This window comes from Cetorhinus maximus, chromosome 19, assembly GCF_964194155.1.
Source record: "Cetorhinus maximus chromosome 19, sCetMax3.hap1.1, whole genome shotgun sequence".
In the NCBI taxonomy this organism is placed as follows: Eukaryota; Metazoa; Chordata; class Chondrichthyes; order Lamniformes; family Cetorhinidae; genus Cetorhinus; species Cetorhinus maximus.
This window is the reverse complement of record NC_135897.1, coordinates 95,113,893-95,133,417: the sequence shown is the minus strand read 5'-3', so window position 1 is coordinate 95,133,417 and position 19,525 is coordinate 95,113,893. Positions and strand designations below refer to the sequence as shown.

Sequence of the window (19,525 nt, the reverse complement as noted above, 5' to 3'; positions counted from 1 at the left end):
GTGGTCAATGCTGCTGTATCCATCCCCATGACCAGAGGCTTTCCAATTACTTGAAGGGTAACAGTGATTGGTTCAGTTTTCCTGGCCTTCAGATTGTGTAGGGAATAAACATCAGCCTCAGTAACTTCTGGCTCTTCTATATTGTGCACTTCATTTAACTTGATCTGATGTCTGAATGGCTTACTTGATCAAGTTCTGCACTGTTTTGACAACATGCCCTTTTTTGTGGCTCTAGTGGCAATCTGCCTCTTTAAATCTGCCTCTTTAAATCTGCAGACATGTGGTGCAGGGTTTTCCCCACAACGGGAACACTTTAACTTGTGGATTATTGCCGAGCTGCTTCCTGCATTTCTTTTTGTTTTTCTAGTGGTAGACACCGTGTCCCGCTTCACGGTCGCCTCCCTGATCTTCGCGCCACACTCAGCGGCAGGTTCCCACACCCAGCGGCAGGTTCCCACACCCAGCGGCAGGTTCCCACCCCAGCGGCAGGTTCACGTCCTAACGGCAGGTTCCCACACCCAGCGGCAGGTTCCCACACCCAGCGGCAGGTTCCCACACCCAGCAGCAGGTTCCCACACCCAGCGGCAATTCCCGCCCTAGCTGCACAACAGAGCCATGTTGCACACTCTGCAAAGCCTGCGAATCCCTCTCACACTCTCCATTGCTAACTCTATCTCCATGGTGCGCTTCAGGTCTATCTCAACTTCTGCAAGCAAACGGCACTGAATGGCATCGTCGTTTATGCTGCAAACCAAATGATCTCGCAACATCTCGTTTAAAGCATCACCGAGATCACAGTGCTCCGTTAACTGATTTAACTTTGTGATGTCTGTTGCAATTGACTCACTGGGGCCCTTACAGGAGAGTTAAACTTAAATCTTTGCATGGTCATTGAGGGTTTAGGCTGAAAATGTCCCTTCACGAGGTCGACTAGCCCGGTGTAGGATCTGGAATTTGGCACATTCAGAGTTCTCGAGCTGTGGATTAGGTTATAGGTTTTGCTCCCACAGACACTCAGGAGAATTGCCTTCTGTTTCTCCTCTACTGTTATTTCATTAGCTACAAAGTAGAAGCCTAATCGCTCAGTGTATTGTCTCCAGTACTCGGCAGATGAATTGTACAGGTCAATTCTGCCAAAGAGAGGCATTGTTGGTGAGTAGACTTCTTTTCTTTCCAAACTTAAAATATCGGAATACTCTCAGTTGCGAGGCAAGGCACTGCGTCGCTGCCTTTTATCCTCGTCGCCAATTGTAATAAACTTAGAGAGTGAAGGTTGGGTTTCTTGTAAGAAACAGTGAACTTTATTTACAGACTCCAGATGAAGCTACATACTTGCTCCAAGACCAAGGCTAAAAATCTCTGCCCCTAAGATTCCCTGCGCTTAGGGCTTATTCGTCTATACAGTCACATGGTCCCCATAACAGCAAGACATGGCTTAACTCACAATCATTACACTTTCACAGAGCACTGACCCTTCTTCTGCTATTAACATTCCGCTATCTTACCTTTATGCCACTATCTGCACCTTCTTTAGTCTTTAACGCTACCATTAACACTCCCTTTGTCTTCTGTCCATGACATCTTTGTCAGTCTCTCCTGAGCTCCCACCTATCCCTTACCTTCTATCTTGCTCCACCTGCACCACCCTCTCTTAAACAGTATCAAATCCATCACATTTCTACTTCTCTTTAGCTCTGAAGAAATGTGATACAGACTCAAAATGTTAACTCTGTTTCTCTCTCCACAGACGCTGCCAGACTTGCTGAGTTTTTCCAGCATTTTCTGTTTTTATTTCAGATTTCCAGCATTTGCAGTATTTTGCTTTTATTATAGTCTCATATTGCCGTTGAAGATTGGATAGTATACTTGAGGGGAGATGTAGTATAAAGGCTTAATGGATGGGATATGCTGATGTATGACATGGATTATGATATACCACTGACATCGGTCAGTCATAAGTTAAACTCTCTCTCTCTCTCTCTTGAGAGAGAGAGGTTGGAAAACCATGCCTGGGAGCAACATGCCTACTCTGTAACATGTTTGGAAATAGTATTAATAAACAGGTATCAAGCAGATACCAGAGTATGACTCCAGTCTGTCGAGTAACTGAGTACTGCGCTAAGAGTCCACACATAAGAAGGACCATCTCAGGACAGTGAGGGTTGAGACAGCAGAAGGATTTACCATAATCTTCCAAACTTCCCTAGATATGGGGTGGTGGGGGGGGGTGGGTGGGGTGGATTACCAGACCATTGGAGAGTGCGAATGTGGCTCCATTATTCAAGAAAGAATGTGAGGACATTCCTCACAACTACAGACCCATTAGTTTAACATCAGGTTGTGGGTAAGACTCTAGAAGCAATAACCAGGGGGAAAAGTCAACAGGCACTTGAAGAGGTTTGAGTTATTTAAGGAGAGCCAGCACAGATTTGTAAACTGCAGATCACCGAATCTAGTTAAATATTTGTTTGAAGTAACAGTTGATGAAGGGAATGCAATTGATGGTGTCTATATGGATTTTAAGAAAGTGTTTGACAAAGTATCACATAACAACATTGAGGCTGATGGGGTAGAAAGATGAAGTGTCCAATTGGAAATAAAATGGTTTAAGGACAGAAAGAACGAGTCATGGTAAATGCCTCGACAGGATGGCAGACAGTGGTGCTCACAAAGGGTCAGTGCTAGGGCCACAGGTTTTTTTTGATATATATAAATAACTTGGATCTGGGGATACAGAGTAAAATGGCAAAATTTGTCAATGATACCAAATTTGGAGCAATGGCAAACAGTGAAGGTGATACAAATGCCTGCGACAGGTCATAGATAGGCTGACAGAATGGGCAGATGGAATTTAATACAGAGAGTGGGAGGCGCTGACAGAGGGGATAGGGAGAAGCAATATAGACTTAATGGCACAGTTCTGAAGAATATGCAGGAACAGAGGGGCCGGGGAGTTCATGTGCATCAATCTTTGAAGGTAACAGGATATACTCAGAGTGTGGTTAGCAAAGCGTATGGGTCCTTGGGCTTTATAAATAGAGTGTTCCGATCCAAGCTGAGGTTACCCCCTGAACAAGTCTAATCCCAGAGTGGAACCCAGCTTGATAGATCCTAACTGTTATTTTGTGTAGATACGTAGAGAGTGGCTACTGAACAGAGACATAGGAGTCAGCTGGTGAACTTTTAACAAAAGAATAAAACATTTATTCAACAAGAAAAGATGAACTATATTTACAATACTCCTTCACCCACAGCTATACCTTTACAAATGTATACAGATTTGTAAGGATAACACAAGTTACAAAAGCTATCCTATACTCTAATGTTGACAGTAAGTACACAGTCCATGTAAACCTATGGCACCCTGTGGTCAGACACACCACACTCTGAAACCAAGTGACAGATGACACATCAAACAGATGCTCCCAGATGCTCCCATCAACTCCCCCCCCAGATGCTTGTCACACTGTGAGCCAACCAGTCTCACTAAATTCTGTCCTTCACACGAGGGATTCCAATCTGCAATCTCCAGGACCTCACCTTGGAATCCTCTCCCAAACTAATGCTTTCTCTCAGGCACCCTCCGCAAGGGTTCACCTCCAGGGTTTCAAACTCTCCTTCTGATGTTCCTCTCCCCTGGGTCACCACATGCACTCAAGCTGTCTTTCATGCACTCTCTCTCACCAACTCAGCCTTAACAGTACACCACTGCTTCACATGTCCATAGCAAAGAGTTACAGACCTTCAGTTGTCTCTTTGAACCTTCTTGCTTCTTGCAAGCTGTTCTCACTCTAAACCTGAAGCTTGGAGCCTTTATCTCTGCCCCTCATTCTTAACTTCACTTAACAGGACCTTTTCCCAGGTTCCTGTCCTTCCTTTAACTAGAAAGTCTTCTTTGGACTTTTTCTTCTTCCACTCCCCTGGAGTTTTGGGGTTTTTCTTAGCCTGGGGCTTGCTATCTGTCCCCTTTTAGGTTGTTTCTGCTTCATAGCTACCTTCAAACCAACTGAACTCAAACAGCTTCTAAAACAAACTGCTGTCTCTCTTCTGTGCGTGTGTCTGTGGGAAGAACCTGCCTATCTGCCCCCCCATTGCTAGGCAACAGCACTATTCTTCCTACTATTGTGTGTTTACTTTCACTTTATAAGGGTCGTAAACGTCTCATTAGAAATGCAAGCAACCTTTTAAAGTGGAACGAAAACTCCATTTGACCTTTCTTAACACAGATACAGAAATACAAATCAAACTTAAACTTTAAAGCTAAAACGCATTCCTAACACCCACAAATACAAGTATAACTTACTTAAACTATCTCTATTTCTGAACAAGAGGTATTGAGTACAGAAGCAGGACAGTTATGCTGAACCTTTATAAAGCTCTGGTTAGGCCCCAACTAGAGTATTGCGTCCAGTTCTGGTCACCAGACTTTAGGAAAGATGAGAGTGCCCTTAAGAGGGTGCAGAGGAGATTTACCGGAATGGTTCCGGGGATGGGAGATTTTAGCTACAAGGTTAAATTGGAGAAGCTGGGGTTGTTCTCCTTGGAGCAAAGGAGGTTGGGGGAAGATTTGACAGAGCTGAATGCAATTATGACAGGTTTGGATAGGTAGGGAAGGAAAAATGTTCCCATTAGCTGATGGTATAAGGACTAGCAGACACAGATTTAAGGTTTTGGGCAAGCGATGAGGGAGGGGATGCGAGGTAGAAATTTTTTATGCAACGAGTGGTAATGACCTGGAACTCACTGCCAACAAGGGTGGTGAAAGCAGCATGGAGGGGAACTTCCAGGTGGTGGTGTTCCCATCTATCTGCTGCCCTTGTCCTTCTAGATGGTAGTGATCACGGGTTTGGAAGGTGCTGTCTAAGGAGCCTTGGTGAGTTCCTGCAGTGCATCTTGTAGATGGTACACACTGCTGCTACAGTGTGTCGGTTGTGGAGGGAGTGAATGTTTGTGGATGTGGTGCCAACCAAGCGGCTGCTTTGTCCTGGATGGTGTCGAGCTTCTTGAGTGTTGTGGGAGCTGCACTCATGCAGACAAATGGAGAATATTCCATCACATTCCTGACTTGTGCCTTGTAGATGGTGGACAGGCTTTGGGGAGTCAGGAGGTGAGTTACTTATCGCAGGATTCCTAGCCTCTGACCTGCTCTTGTAGCCACAGTACTTATATGGCCAGTGCAGTTCAGTTTCTGGTCAATGGTAACCCCCCAGGATATTGATAGTGGGAGATTCAGCGATGGTAATGCCATTGAATGTCAAGGGGTGATGGTTAGATTCTCTCCTGCCGCATTGTCCAGAGGGTCAGTACTGAGGGAGTGCTGCACCATCAGGAGGTCAGTACTGAGGGAGGGCTGCACTGTTAAAGGGTCAGTACTGAGGGAGTGCTGTACTGTTAAAGGGTCAGTACTGAGGGAGTGCTGCACTGTCAGAGGGTCAGTACTGAGGGAGTGCTGCACTGTTAAAGGGTCAGTACTGAGGGAGTGCTGCACTGTTAAAGGGTCAGTACTGAGGAAGTGCTGCACTGTTAAAGGGTCAGTACTGAGGGAGTGCTGTACTGTTAAAGGGTCAGTACTGAGGGAGTCCTGCACTGTTAAAGGGTCAGTACTGAGGGAGTGCTGCACTGTTAAAGGGTCAGTACTGAGGGAGTGCTGTACTGTTAAAGGGTCAGTACTGAGGGAGTGCTGCACTGTCAGAGGGTCAGTACTGAGGGAGTGCTGCACTGTCAGAGGGTCAGTACTGAGGGAGTGCTGCACTGTTAAAGGGTCAGTACTGAGGGAGTGCTGTACTGTTAAAGGGTCAGTACTGAGGGAGTGCTGCACTGTTAAAGGGTCAGTACTGAGGGAGTGCTGCACTGTTGGGGATGCCATCTTTTGGACGAGATGTTAAATTGAGGCATTGCTCTGAATATTCTGCGTACCCAATGTGAACGCTGTAAAATTGTGCGAATTGACGTTGCGCATGTGTCCTGACGCCATTGTGTTTGTGGGCCACATTATGGCCGGCGTGTGTGTGAGGAGTAGGTAATTAAGCCCATTAAGGGGGTGATTGTCAGTGATCTTATGTCCAATTTTACAGTTGGCGGACGGGCCAAACGAGCAGACGGCCTCTTCACACTTTCACCCCAAACTCCATCCAGGGCAGGAGGAAATGTCCGGGTTAAATAAAATAAAAGAGGACGTTTGAGGGATGATCTGCCTTTTAGTCTAAGACCATAAGACGTAGGAGCAGAAGTTGGCCATTCAGCCCATCGAGTCTGCTCTACCAATGAGATCATGGCTGATCCAATAATCCTCAACTCCACTTTCCTGCCTTTCCCCATAACCCTCGACTCCCTTACTGATTAAAAATCTGTCTATGTCAGCCTTGAATATACTTAACAACCCAGCCTCTAGAGCCCTCTGCGGTAAAGAACTCCACAGATTCACTATCTCAGAGAGATGAAATTCCTCCTGATCTCTTTTTTAAATGGGCGACCCCTTACTCTGAGATTATGCCCCCTGGTCCTAGACTCTCCCACAAGGGGAAACAACCTCTCAGCATCTACCCTGTCAAGCCCCCTAAGAATCTTATATGTTTCAATGAGGTCGCCTCTCATTCTTCTAAACTCCAATGAGTACAGGCCCAACTTACTCAACCTCTCCTCATAAGAAAATCCCTCCTTACCCGGGATTAACCTAGTGAACCTTCTCTGGACTGCCTCCAATGCCAGTATATCTTTCCTTAGATAAGGGACCAACACTGTTCACAGTATTCTGGGTGTGGTCTAACTCATGCCTTGTATAGTTTTAGCAAGGCTTCCCTATTTTTATACTCCATTCCCTTTGAAATAAAGGCCAACATTCCATTTGTCTTCCCTATTACCTGTTGAACTTGTATGTTAGCTTTTTATGATTCATGCACAAGGACCCCCAAATCCCTCTGTGCTGCAGCTTTCTGCAGTCTTTCTCCATTTAAATAATATTCAGCTCCTCTATTCTTCCTGCCACAGTGAATAACCTCACATTTTCCCACATTATATTCCATCTGTCACATTTTTGCCCACTCACTTAACCTGTCTATATCCCTCTTTGTGTCATGCTCACCACTTGCCTTCCCACCTATTTTTGTGTCATCCGCAAACTTGGTGATAGTACATTCACTTCCCTCATCCAAGTCATGAATGTATGTTGTAATCTGCTGCCAGGTGCTTGCATTTATAATGTCACAGTTTGCTGCAGGTTATTGAGCTCATTTCATTTTTAAATTACTGCAGCTCCCTGAGGGAGCTCCACAGCAGCCGACAGCCTTCAGGGAGCGTGGGCCCACACTCTCCCTTCTCTTCATGCCTGCCCTCTTCCTGCCCCCCCCACCGCAACCCACCCCCCCCCACCCCCCCGAACCCTGGCAGTGCTGAGCCTGTCTCAGTGTGCGTTTGACCCTGACTTGGGCCATTACTTGACCAGCCAGCATGAAATTGCATTCGGGGGGTTGATCGCTGGCGGACGCACATTTCGCATCCACTTCTGGGCCAGCTGATCACGTTCGCCTGACCAGTGCAAGATTCAGGTCATTGTGTTCCCTCTCAGGTGAATTTTAATGATCCCATGACCACTACAACAGGTCTCATTGTGTTGTCCCCATTGACAGGGAATAAGGTCTTCAGGACAACACATGGTTAACTATTTCAGCAAATTGCCTTTTTTGCAGAGATGGGTGGCCCAGCGGTTCTCGTAATCCAGAGACCCAGGCCAATACTCAGGTGAACACGGGTTCAAATCCCACTATGGTAGATGGTGGAATTTAAATTCAATTAATAAACCTGGAACATAAAGATAGTCTCAGTCATGGTGACCATGAAACCTGGTTGAGGTGATAAGGGAATCTGCCATCCTTACCTGGTCTACATGTGACTCCAATGTGGTTACCTCCTAACTACCCTCTGAAATGGCCTAGCAAGCCACTCAGTTCAAAGGCAATTTGGGATGAGCAACAAACGCTGGTCTTACCAATGAAACTCACATCGCATGAAACAAAAAGGGAAGAAGACGCATTAACAATTTTCCAGTTGCTGAGCCATCCTCTACCCTCTACTACCCTCTAGTGGTTACTTACCATCCAACAACCAGTAGAAAAAAAAATGTGGATTCCTGCACATATATATAAAGCACCTTAAATAAAACCCAGAAAATGCTGGAAAAACCCTGCTGGTCTGGCAGCATCTGTGGAGCAAGAAACAGAGTTAACGTTTCAAGTCTGTGTGAGACCCTTCTTCAGAGCTGAAGAGAAGGGGAACATCAGAAGGTGAGTTCGAAATCCTGGAGGTGAACCCTTGCGGAAGGTGCCTGAGAGAAAGCGTGGGGTTTGGGAGAAGATTCCAAGGCGAGTTCTTGGAGAGTGGAGATTGGAATTCCTCGTGTGAAGGACGGAGTTCAGTGAGACTGGTTAGCTCACGGTGTGACAAGCACCTGGGGGGAGTAGAGGAGAGATCCATAGCATCTGGTTGAGGTGTAATCTGTCACTTGGCTTCAGAGTGTGGTTTGTCTGACCACAGGGTGTCATAGGTTTACATAGACTGTGTACTTACTGTCAACATTAAAGTACAAGATAGCGTTTGTAACTTGTGTTATCCTTAAAAATCTGTATATAATCTGTAAAGATATAGTTGTTTGTGAAAGAGTATTGTAGTATAGTTCATCTTTTCTTATTTAATATAAGTTTTATTATTTTGTTAAAAGTTCATCAGCTGACTCCTGGGACTCTGTTCAGTAGCCACTCTCCACGTATCTAAACAAACAGATAAAAGTTTGGATCTATCAGCTGGGTTCCACTCTGAGATCAGGCTTGTCCAGGGGTAACCTCAGCTGGAGATCATAACAAAGTGGGGGCTTGTCCAAGATTTTGAAATGCAGACAGCGGGTATTTGGATGTGGAATAATATTTGGTTCGGGATGGTCATTCTAAGGTAGGATTGGAAATCCTTGAACATTGGTGGGATCTGGGAATCCTTTTAACAAGTACGAGGAGGTACTGAGGTATGACACATGGGAATTGCAGTTACCTGGAATTCTATTATACGAGTTAGAATCTAAAATGGCTTTGGAGGTTGCGAACATAAGGTGGCAAATGTAACTCTAACTGGTTTCAAAAATTAACCAAGAGTAAGCTGATGGAATTGGCGGATAAGCTGAAGTTAGAATTACCTGAAGGGGCGAGGAAAGCAGACATAGTTGTGATAATAGCACAACATTTAAAACTGGAAGGGGATACTAGGGAGAAGACGTACTCCAGGGAGTGAGTCACAGCTGGGGATAGTGAGACCTCAGTTACAAATGAAGAAGCTTGAGATTGAACAAGCGATGGAAATGAAAAAAACAAGAGGCAACGGGAAAAGAAAAAGGAAAAGAAAGGGCAGAGAAAGAAAAAGAGAGAGAGTATTTCAACGAGAAATGGAAATGCGAAAACTTGACCTCCAGAGGGAGAGGTTAGCAATGGAGGAAAGAGAGAAGGAATGAGAAAGGGAATACTGGCTTAAAACGCTGGGCCTTTAAAAAAAAGATCACAGATGCTGAGGAAAGTGCTGATAATGAAAAAACTTTCAACCCAAAACCTAGTGGTGAAATATTTAAGTTTGTGCAAGTTCTCCTAAGATTTACAGAAAGGGATGTAAAGGCATTCTTTATCTCATTTGACAAGGTAGCAAAGGCTTGACACTGTCCAGGACAAAGCAGCCCACTTGATTGGCACCACATCCACAAACATTCACTCCCTCCAATTCCCTAGATACAGGAAAGGTTCCATTAGATTGGAAAATAGTGAATGTAACTCCTTTACGCAAAAAGGGAGGGAGACAGAAAGCAGGAAACTACAGGCCAATCAGCTTAACATCTGTCATCAAGAAAATGTTAGAAGCTGTTATTAAAGACGTTATAGCAGAGCACTTAGAAAAATTCAAGGTAGAGTCAACATGGCTTTGTCAAAAGGAAATTATGTTTAACCAATTTTTTGGAGTTCTTTGAGGAAGTCACGTATGCTGTAGATAAAGGGGAACCAGTGAATGTGCTGTATTTAGATTTCCTGGCAGAAAATATCAAACAGCCTGTCCCAGCCACTGTTCACAATGGCCAAGGTACAGACCTTACCAAAACAGCCCGCGCTTGCAAAACTCAAAGTACAATGTCCAACATTAGAGGTGATTCTGCGATTGGACAACATTTGCTAAATAATCTTCAGTGTGCTAAGAATTACGCTGACAACCAATTTAAGATTGTCAGTTGGGCTCACAGAGGTGCATTTGCGTATACTGGAAGCTGCATCTATTAATACACAGGGCCCTGTTCTTTGCAGATAGAAAGAACACGTGTTTTTAATTCATTCACAGGGTCATAAATGTAAGAGAGTCACTGATAACTACAATCTGGAATTCAGGAAAAACTTCTTTACCCAGAGAGTGGTGAGAATGCACAACTCGCTACCACGGGGAGTGGTTGGGTGAATGTAATAGATACCTTTAAGGGGAAGCTCGATAAACACATGATGGAGAAAGGAATAGATGGATAAGGTGATAATCAGATAAAGAGGGGTGGGAGGAGGCTCATGTGAAGCATAAACACCAGCTAGAGTAGTTGGGCCAAATGGCCTGTTTCAGTGCTGGGAATATGATATAACTGTGTAAATATCCCACAAACAACAAGAAAGATGTTGTGTTTATAACCAGCACCATAACAGATTATCTAGTTATTTAGATCATTACTGTTTGTGGGAGCTTGCTGTGCATAAACTAACAGTGACATTTCGTACATCCCAACAATGACTACACTTCCAAACTCATTGCTACATTGTCTGTGAAGCACTTTGGGATGTCTTGAGATCCTGGAAGCCTCTATATAAACGAAAGCTATTTTTAATTTTCCGATTTCTGTTGGATTTAATGGTGAAGGAGCCTTGACAGGAGCTTCTTGAGTTTATTGACACATTCCAAATGACAATGACATTGATACAGCAATAAAACATTAAACCAAATCAGCAACACAAACATCTTCGGGTAACTTCATGCTTTTTGCCAATAAGCTTCAGGTGATCCTCAGTTTAGAATCTTGGCCGGGCCAGGAAACTATGAAAAGATAAGAAAATATCGCAAGACATTAAAATATTCTGGTCCTTCACCCCTCCAATTCCTTTCCCTCTTCTCCTGAAGGTACTGCTCCATTACCAGGCCTGTGTTTTGTACATGCGCGGCTTGGGTGTAAGGCTTATGTTTTATGTCTGCACTGTTTCTACAGCAGCATGCACTCTGAGGCTGGGCAGCCTTGGTGGTGAGCTCAGCTTTAGGTCTGCACTCTCTGTTTGTTGGGTTTAGGCTTGTATCTGCACTGTCATGGTGCCAAGGCCGTTAGGTGTCCCTCACCTTCCAGTACATAGGTCTGATGCTTGCTCTTCAAGTATGTACCAAGCAGTGAGTGCCTGTGGGCAACAAACAAAGGATCACAATCCACCAAAACATGTCTTCATGCACTCAGCAGAGGGCCCTGAGGTCCAGGCACTCCCTGGGTCTAACAATCAATGGACTCTCTGTAACCATGTGTCTCCAAACCAGGGAGCACCATTTTCAATTTTTTATTCATTCACAGGGTGTGAGCGCCACTGGCTACACCAGCATTTATTGCCCATCCCTAATTGCCCTTGACAAGGTTCTGATGAGCTGCCTTCTTGAACCGCTGCAGTCCATGTGGTGTAGGTACACCCACAGTGCTGTTAGGAAGGGAATTCCAGGATTTTGACCCAGCGACAGTGAAGGAACGGCGATATATTTCCAAGTCAGGATGGTGAGTGGCTTGGAGGGGAACTTCCAGGCGGTGGTTTTCCCATCTATCTGCTGCCCTTGTCCTTCTAGATGGTAGTGGTCATGGGTTTGAAGGAGCCTTGGTGAATTGCTGCAGTGTGTCTTGTATATGGTACACACTGCTGCCACTGTGTTATGGTGATAAAGGGAGTGAATATTTAAGATGGGGTGCTAATCAAGAAGCTTGGCACCATCCAGGACAAAGCAGCCCGCTTGATTGGCATCCCTTCCACAAACGTTCACTCCCTCCACCACCGATGCACAGTAGCAGCAGTGTGTACCATCTACAAGATGCACTGCAGAAACTCACAAAGGCTCCTTAGGCAGCACCTTTCAAACCCATGACCAGTACCATCTAGAAGTACAAGGGCAGCAGATAGATGGGAACTTGCCCACCTGGAAGTTCCCCTCCAAGCCACTCACCATCCTAACTTGGAAATATATCGGCCGTTCCTTCAGTGTCGCAGGGTCAAAATCCTGGAACTCCCTCCCTAACAGCACTGTGGGTGTACCTACACCACATGGACTGCAGCGATTCAAGAAGGCAACTCACCACCACCTTCTCAAGGGCAACTAGGGGTGGACAATAAATGCTGGCCCAGCCAGCGACACCCACATCCATGGATGAATGAAAAAAGGGTAACTCACTGCAAGTTTCATAGCCTCTAACCCGCTCTTGTAGCCAGAGTATTTATATGGCTAGTCCAGTTCAGTTTCTGATCACTGGTTGACAACTTTGAGAAACTCCTGCAGTGATGTCCTGGAGCTGAGATGACTGACCTCCAACAACCACAACCATCTTTCTTTGTGCTAGGTATGACTCCAACCAGCGGTGAGTATAGCCACCCTTTCTCATTGACTCCAGTTTTGCTAGGGCTCCTTGATGCCACACTCGGTGAAATGCAGCCTTGATGTCAGGGGCAGTCACTCTCACCTCACCTCTTGAATTCAGCTCTTCTGTCTATGTTTGGATCAAGGTTATAATGAGGTCAGGAGCTGAGTGGCCCTGGCGGAACCCAAACTGAGCATCAGTGAGCAGGTTATTGTTTTGTAACTGCCACTTGATAGCACTGTCTATTCTCATGATAATAGGAACTTAGGGACAGAAGGAGGCCATTCAAACCATTGAGCCTATTCCATCACTCAATTAGATTATGGCTGATTTGTATCTTAATTCTATTTACCCACCTTGATTCTGTAACCCTTAATACCCTTATCCAACTAAAATCTATTACTTCCAGGTTAGAAATTTTCCATTGACCTCCAACCTCTGCAGCTTTTTGCAGAGAAAGTTCCAGATTCCCACTCCTCTTTGTGTGGAGAAGTAATTCCTGACATCAGTCCTGAACAGCCTGGCTCAAATTTTGACCTGGGGTTTTGGCAAAGTCTGGAAGGGTGAATGCAGGTCTTGTGCCATAGATTCAGGATTGGTTAAAGGACACAAAACAGAGAGTAGCCAGGCTGTTACTATTGGTGTGCCACAAGGATCAGTGCTCAGCTATTTGCAATCTATATTAATGACCTGGATGAATCGGCTGTGTGTAATATCTCCAAGTTTGTTGAAGATACAGAGCTAGGTGGGAACGTGAGCAGGGAGGAGGATGTAAAGGGGCTGTCGAGGGAGATGGACAGGTTGGGTGAGTGGGGAAGAAGGTGTCAGCTGGAGCCTGATGCCAGGAAAGGTGAGGGTTATTCACTTTGGTAAGAAGAACAGAAAAACTGAATGTTTTATAAATGGAGAGAAACTTGTGCATGTTGGTGTTTGGAAGGATTTGGGTGCCCTTGTATAAGAAGCACAGGGAGTTAACATAAAGGTATGGCAAACAATTAGTAAAGCAAATGTTATGTTAGCCTCTGATATAAAGGGGTTGGATTATAAGAGCAACGAAGTCTTGCTGCAATTGTGCAGTGCTTTGGTGAGACATTTGGATACATATTTGGCTCCATAACTATGAAGGAGATATTTAACTTAGAGGGGATGTGAGATAGGTCCACAAGGTTGATTTCTGGAATGAGAGGTTTGTCCCATGAGGAACGGTTATATAAAATGGATCGATACTCTCTGGGGGTTAGAAGAATGAAATGTGATATCATTGAAACATAAACGATTGTGAGGGAGCTTAGCAGGGTAAATGCTGAGGGGTTGTTTGTCCTGGCTGGGGTGTCTAGAACTAGGGGGCATCATTTCAGGATTGGGTGGAGGGGGTGCGCAGCCATTTAGGACTGAGGTGAGAAATTTCTTCTGAGTATATTCGAGGCTGAGGTTGATAGACTCGAAGGCAATTGAAGGATATTGGTTATAGAGCAGGAAGATGGAGTTCAAGTCAAGGATCAGTCATGATCTTATTAAACGGCACAGCAGGCTCGAAGGGCTGAATGGCCTACGCCTGAGTTGATTTCTTGTGTTCTTATGTCCTATTGTTAATGTTATACCATGTCAATAACTGATCTTTGGTAGGTACATGCGACCAATCCGATCCATTGGGAAATTAACACGTCTCTTGCGACCATCCAGAACTTTCCTAAAAGGATCAAAAAGAATTGACAGATTGAGCTGCAGCACTGACAGACCCCAGGCAAACAGAGTGATAACAGGATCCCGACATCGTAAAGCACTTTTATCCCCCCCACCGCTTTGCACCAATAACCACCTCAGAGATTACAACCAAAATAAGAGCAGCAGCACACACTGGGACAGTGGGTCACACGCTGTCCTTTCACACACTGGGACAGTGGGTCACACGCTGTCCTTTCACACACTGGGACAGTGGGTCACACGCTGTCCTTTCACACACTGGGACAGTGGGTCACACGCTGTCCTTTCACACACTGGGACAGTGGGTCACACGCTGTCCTTTCACACACTGGGACAGTGGGTCACACGCTGTCCTTTCACACACTGGGACAGTGGGTCACACGCTGTCCTTTCACACACTGGGACAGTGGGTCACACGCTGTCCTTTCACACACTGGGACAGTGGGTCACACGCTGTCCTTTCACACACTGGGACAGTGGGTCACACGCTGTCCTTTCACACACTGGGACAGTGGGTCACACGCTGTCCTTTCACACACTGGGACAGTGGGTCACACGCTGTCCTTTCACACACTGGGACAGTGGGTCACACGCTGTCCTTTCACACACTGGGACAGTGGGTCACACGCTGTCCTTTCACACACTGGGACAGTGGGTCACACACTGTCCTTTCACACACTGGGACAGTGGGTCACACGCTGTCCTTTCACACACTGGGACAGTAGGTCACACGCTGTCCTTTCACACACTGGGACAGTGGGTCACACGCTGTCCTTTCACACACAGGGACAGTGGGTCACACACTGTCCTTTCACACACTGGGACAGTGGGTCACGCGCTGTTCTTTCACTCTCTGGGACAGTGGGTCAAACTGTCCTTTCACACACTGGGATAGTGGGTCACGCGCTGTTCTTTCACTCTCTGGGACAGTGGGTCAAACTGTCCTTTCACACACTGGGACAGTGGGTCACACACTGTCCTTTCACACACTGGGATAGTGGGTCACGCGCTGTTCTTTCACTCTCTGGGACAGTGGGTCAAACTGTCCTTTCACACTCTGGGACAGTGGGTCACACGCTGTCCTTTCACACTGTGACAGTGGGTCACTCGCTGTCCTTTCACACACTGGGACAGTGGGTCACACGCTGTTCTTTCACTCTCTGGGACAGTGCGTCAAACTGTCCTTTCACACACTGGGACAGTGGGTCACACGCTGTCCTTTCACACACTAGGACAGTGGGTCACACACTGTCCTTTCACACACTGGGATAGTGGGTCACACACTGTCCTTTCACACATTGGGACAGTGGGTCACACACTGTCCTTTCACACACTGGGACAGTGGGTCACACGCTGTCCTTTCACACACTGGGACAGTGGGTCACACGCTGTCCTTTCACACACTGGGACAGTGGGTCACACTCTGTCCTTTCACACACTAGGACAGTGGGTCACACACTGTCCTTTAACACTCTGGGACAGTGGGTAACACACTGTCCTTTCACACACTGTCCTTTCACACACTGGGACAGTGGGTCACACGCTGTTCTTTCACTGTCTGGGACGGTGGGTCAAACTGTCCTTTCACACTCTGGGACAGTGGGTCACACGCTGTCCTTTCACACACTGGGACAGTGGGTCACATGCTGTCCTTTCACACTGGGACAGTGGGTCACACACTATCCTTTCACACTGGGAAATTGGGTCACACGCTGTCCTTTCACACTGGGACAGTGGGTCACACGCTGTCCTTTCACATTGGGACAGTGGGTCACACACTGTCCTTTCACACACTGGGACAATGGGTCACACACTATCTTTTCACACTGGGTCAGTGGGTCACACGCTGTCCTTTCACACTGGGACAGTGGGTCACACGCTGTCCTTTCATACTGGGACAGTGGGTCACACGCTGTCCTTTCACACACTGGGACAGTGGGTCACACGCTGTCCTTTCACACACTGGGACAGTGGGTCACACGCTGTCCTTTCACACACTGGGACAGTGGGTCACACTCTGTCCTTTCACACACTGGGACAGTGGGTCACACGCTATCCTTTCACACTCTGGGACAGAGGGTCACACGCTGTCCTTTCACACTGGGACAGTGGGTCACACGCTGTCCTTTCACACACTGGGACAGTGGGTCACACTCTGTCCTTTCACACACTGAGACTGTGGGTCACACGCTGTCCTTTCACACTGGGACAGGGTGTCACACACTGTCCCTTCACACTGGGACAGTGGGTCACACACTGTCCTTTCACACTGGGACAGTGGGTCACACACTGTCCTTTCACACTCTGGCACAGTGGGTCACACACTGTCCTTTCACACACTGGGACAGTGGGTCACACACTGTCCTTTCACACTCTGGGACAGTGGGTCACACACTATCCTTTCACACTGGGACAGTGGGTCACACGCTGTCCTTTCATACTGGGACAGTGGGTCACACGCTGTCCTTTCACACTCTGGGACAGTGGGTCACACACTATCCTTTCACACTGGGACAGTGGGTCACACGCTGTCCTTTCACACTGGGACAGTGGGTCACACACTGTCCTTTCACACACTGGGACAGTGGGTCACACACTATCCTTTCACTCTCTGGGACCGTGGGTCACACGCTGTCCTTTCACACACTGGGACAGTGGGTCACACACTGTCCTTTCACACTCTGGGACAGTGGGTCACACGCTGTCCTTTCACACTCTGGGACAGTGGTGCCACACGCTGTCCTTTCACACACTGGGACAGTGGGTCACACTCTGTCCTTTCACACACTGAGACTGTGGGTCACACGCTGTCCTTTCACACTGGGACAGGATGTCACACGCTGTCCTTTCACACTGGGACAGTGGGTCACACACTGTCCCTTCACACTGGGACAGTGGGTCACACGCTGTCCTTTCACGCTGGGACAGTGGGTCACACACTGTCCTTTCACACTCTGGCACAGTGGGTCACACACTGTCCTTTCACACACTGGGACAGTGGGTCACACACTGTCCTTTCACACTCTGGGACAGTGGGTCACACACTATCCTTTCACACTGGGACAGTGGGTCACACGCTGTCCTTTCATACTGGGACAGTGGGTCACACGCTGTCCTTTCACACTCTGGGACAGTGGGTCACACACTATCCTTTCACACTGGGACAGTGGGTCACACGCTGTCCTTTCACACTGGGACAGTGGGTCACACACTGTCCTTTCACACACTGGGACAGTGGGTCACACACTATCCTTTCACTCTCTGGGACCGTGGGTCACACGCTGTCCTTTCACACACTGGGACAGTGGGTCACACACTGTCCTTTCACACTCTGGGACAGTGGGTCACACGCTGTCCTTTCACACTCTGGGACAGTGGGTCACATGCTGTCCTTTCACACTCTGGGACAGTGGGTCACATGCTGTACTTTCACACACTGGGACAGTGGGTCACACATTGTCCTTTCACACACTTAGTTAAGGAGAAACGTCTTCACTCAGCAGAGCATCAGCCTTTGCAATTCTCTATCCTATAGGGCTGTGTATGCTCAGTAAATGAGAGCATTCAACTCAGAGATCAGTAGGTTTTTGAGTACTAAGGGAATTAAGGGATAGCAGACAGTGCAGGAGGGACATGTTGAAGCAGATCAGCCATGATCTTATTGAATGGTGGGGCAGGCTCGAGTGGCCGAATAGTCTTTTCCTGCTCCTATTTCCTATTTCTTATGGAACCACTTATAGGCCAACTGAATAGGGACAGTGGGTTTTCCCTCTGAAGGAAATCTGGTGGCATCACAGTCATTTCTCCTGGTGCCACCCCATAAATAATTAACTTCACTACTTCCCCTAAGTGGGATTTACAATTTCTGGGCTGTTGATTCAGTACAAAAATAAATCAGTGCTTGCAGACTCCTGGATTGTGTGTAGGAACATTGGGACTAGAGGAGGCTACTCAGCCCTTTAAGCCTGCTCCATCATTTAACTCGATCATGACTGACCTGTATCCTAACGCCATTTATACCCATCATTGATCCATTTGCCTGATAGAAATCCCAAGAAATCGATCAATCTCAGTCTCTTCCTTCCCAGTTCCACCTGTCACCCCCACTGCCCTCCCACCCTCCACTTCAGCATTCCACCAGGGTCTCTGATAATGTAACTCTGGTTTTTTTTAACTTTACACTAGGTTTGAAGGCACAGAACAATTTAACTTTTGCCGTCCGTTTCCCCCTGGTACCGCGCCCAAGTAACTATTTCGCCCTCATGAACTTTAACAATGAGTTTCCATGACTATAGCTCGAAGCACAGACCAATGCGCTACCCACACAAGGACTTCCCAGTCACAGACACTAACTGGGAGTAACAGCAATTGCCGGATTTTACCTGCCCCTCCACAGAAACTAATTTAAATTAGTCTCACCCCTCCCCACCTCTGCAACCTTCCCCAGACCTACAACCCTCTGAGAGATCTTAAACTCTTGTGTTCCTCCAACTCTGACACTGAACCCCCAGCCCCCACACCCATCCCCAACCCCCCCCACTCCCTCCTCCCTTCACTGGCAACCATTCCTTCAGCTGCTGAGCCCCTAACCTCTGGAATTCCCCTTCCAGAACCTCTCCAACTCCCTTTCCTTCTTTAACATCAACCTGAAAACCCAAATCCTTGGCCAACATTTTAGTCCTTTTTTTGGCTCGGTGCTGATTTTCTTTTCCTTTCCTGATTACATTTCAATGAATTTTCTATGTTAGAGGTGCTATATAAATGCAGGTTATTGCAATTGGAGCCCCACAACTGCTCTGGGCTGGCAGAGTTGGAAAAATAAAGGCCATTCAGCCCCTCAAGCCACTTCTGCCTACGATTCAATACCTCAGTGCAGACCGGGATAGAATCTGGTACCTGCCTGGCCCTCTTTCATAGAATCAAAGAACGATATAGCTCAGAAGGAGGACACTTGACCCTTCCTACTGCTCTACTCAGTCCCATGTCCCTGCTTTTACCCCAGAGCCCTGCAGACTCTCTCTTCTCAGCAGTTTATCTCTTACCCTTTTGTAAGTTATTATTGAATCTGCCTCCACCACCCTTTCAGGTAGTGCATTCCAGATCGTAAAAATGTATTACTTAAAAAAACAATTCTCAACTCCCTGATGCACCTTTTTCCAATTACCTTCAATC

The 19,525-nt window shown here is 46.8% G+C and overlaps 1 protein-coding gene across 2 annotated transcripts in view; it reads right to left on the bottom strand.

The window, feature by feature from the left end:
* Window positions 1-10,923: 10,923 nt before the first annotated feature.
* ostn (osteocrin) overlaps window positions 10,924-19,525 on the bottom strand; it is a 63,084-nt gene continuing 54,482 nt past the window's right edge. For both annotated transcript variants that reach the window (XM_078564598.1, XM_078564597.1), the window contains exons 4-5: window positions 14,251-14,339; window positions 10,924-11,088 (exon numbers count right to left, since the gene is read on the bottom strand). In XM_078564598.1, the coding sequence (XP_078420724.1) occupies window positions 14,255-14,339 (85 nt within the window). In that variant the 3' untranslated portion in view covers window positions 10,924-11,088; window positions 14,251-14,254. The remainder of the gene's footprint in view (window positions 11,089-14,250; window positions 14,340-19,525) is intronic.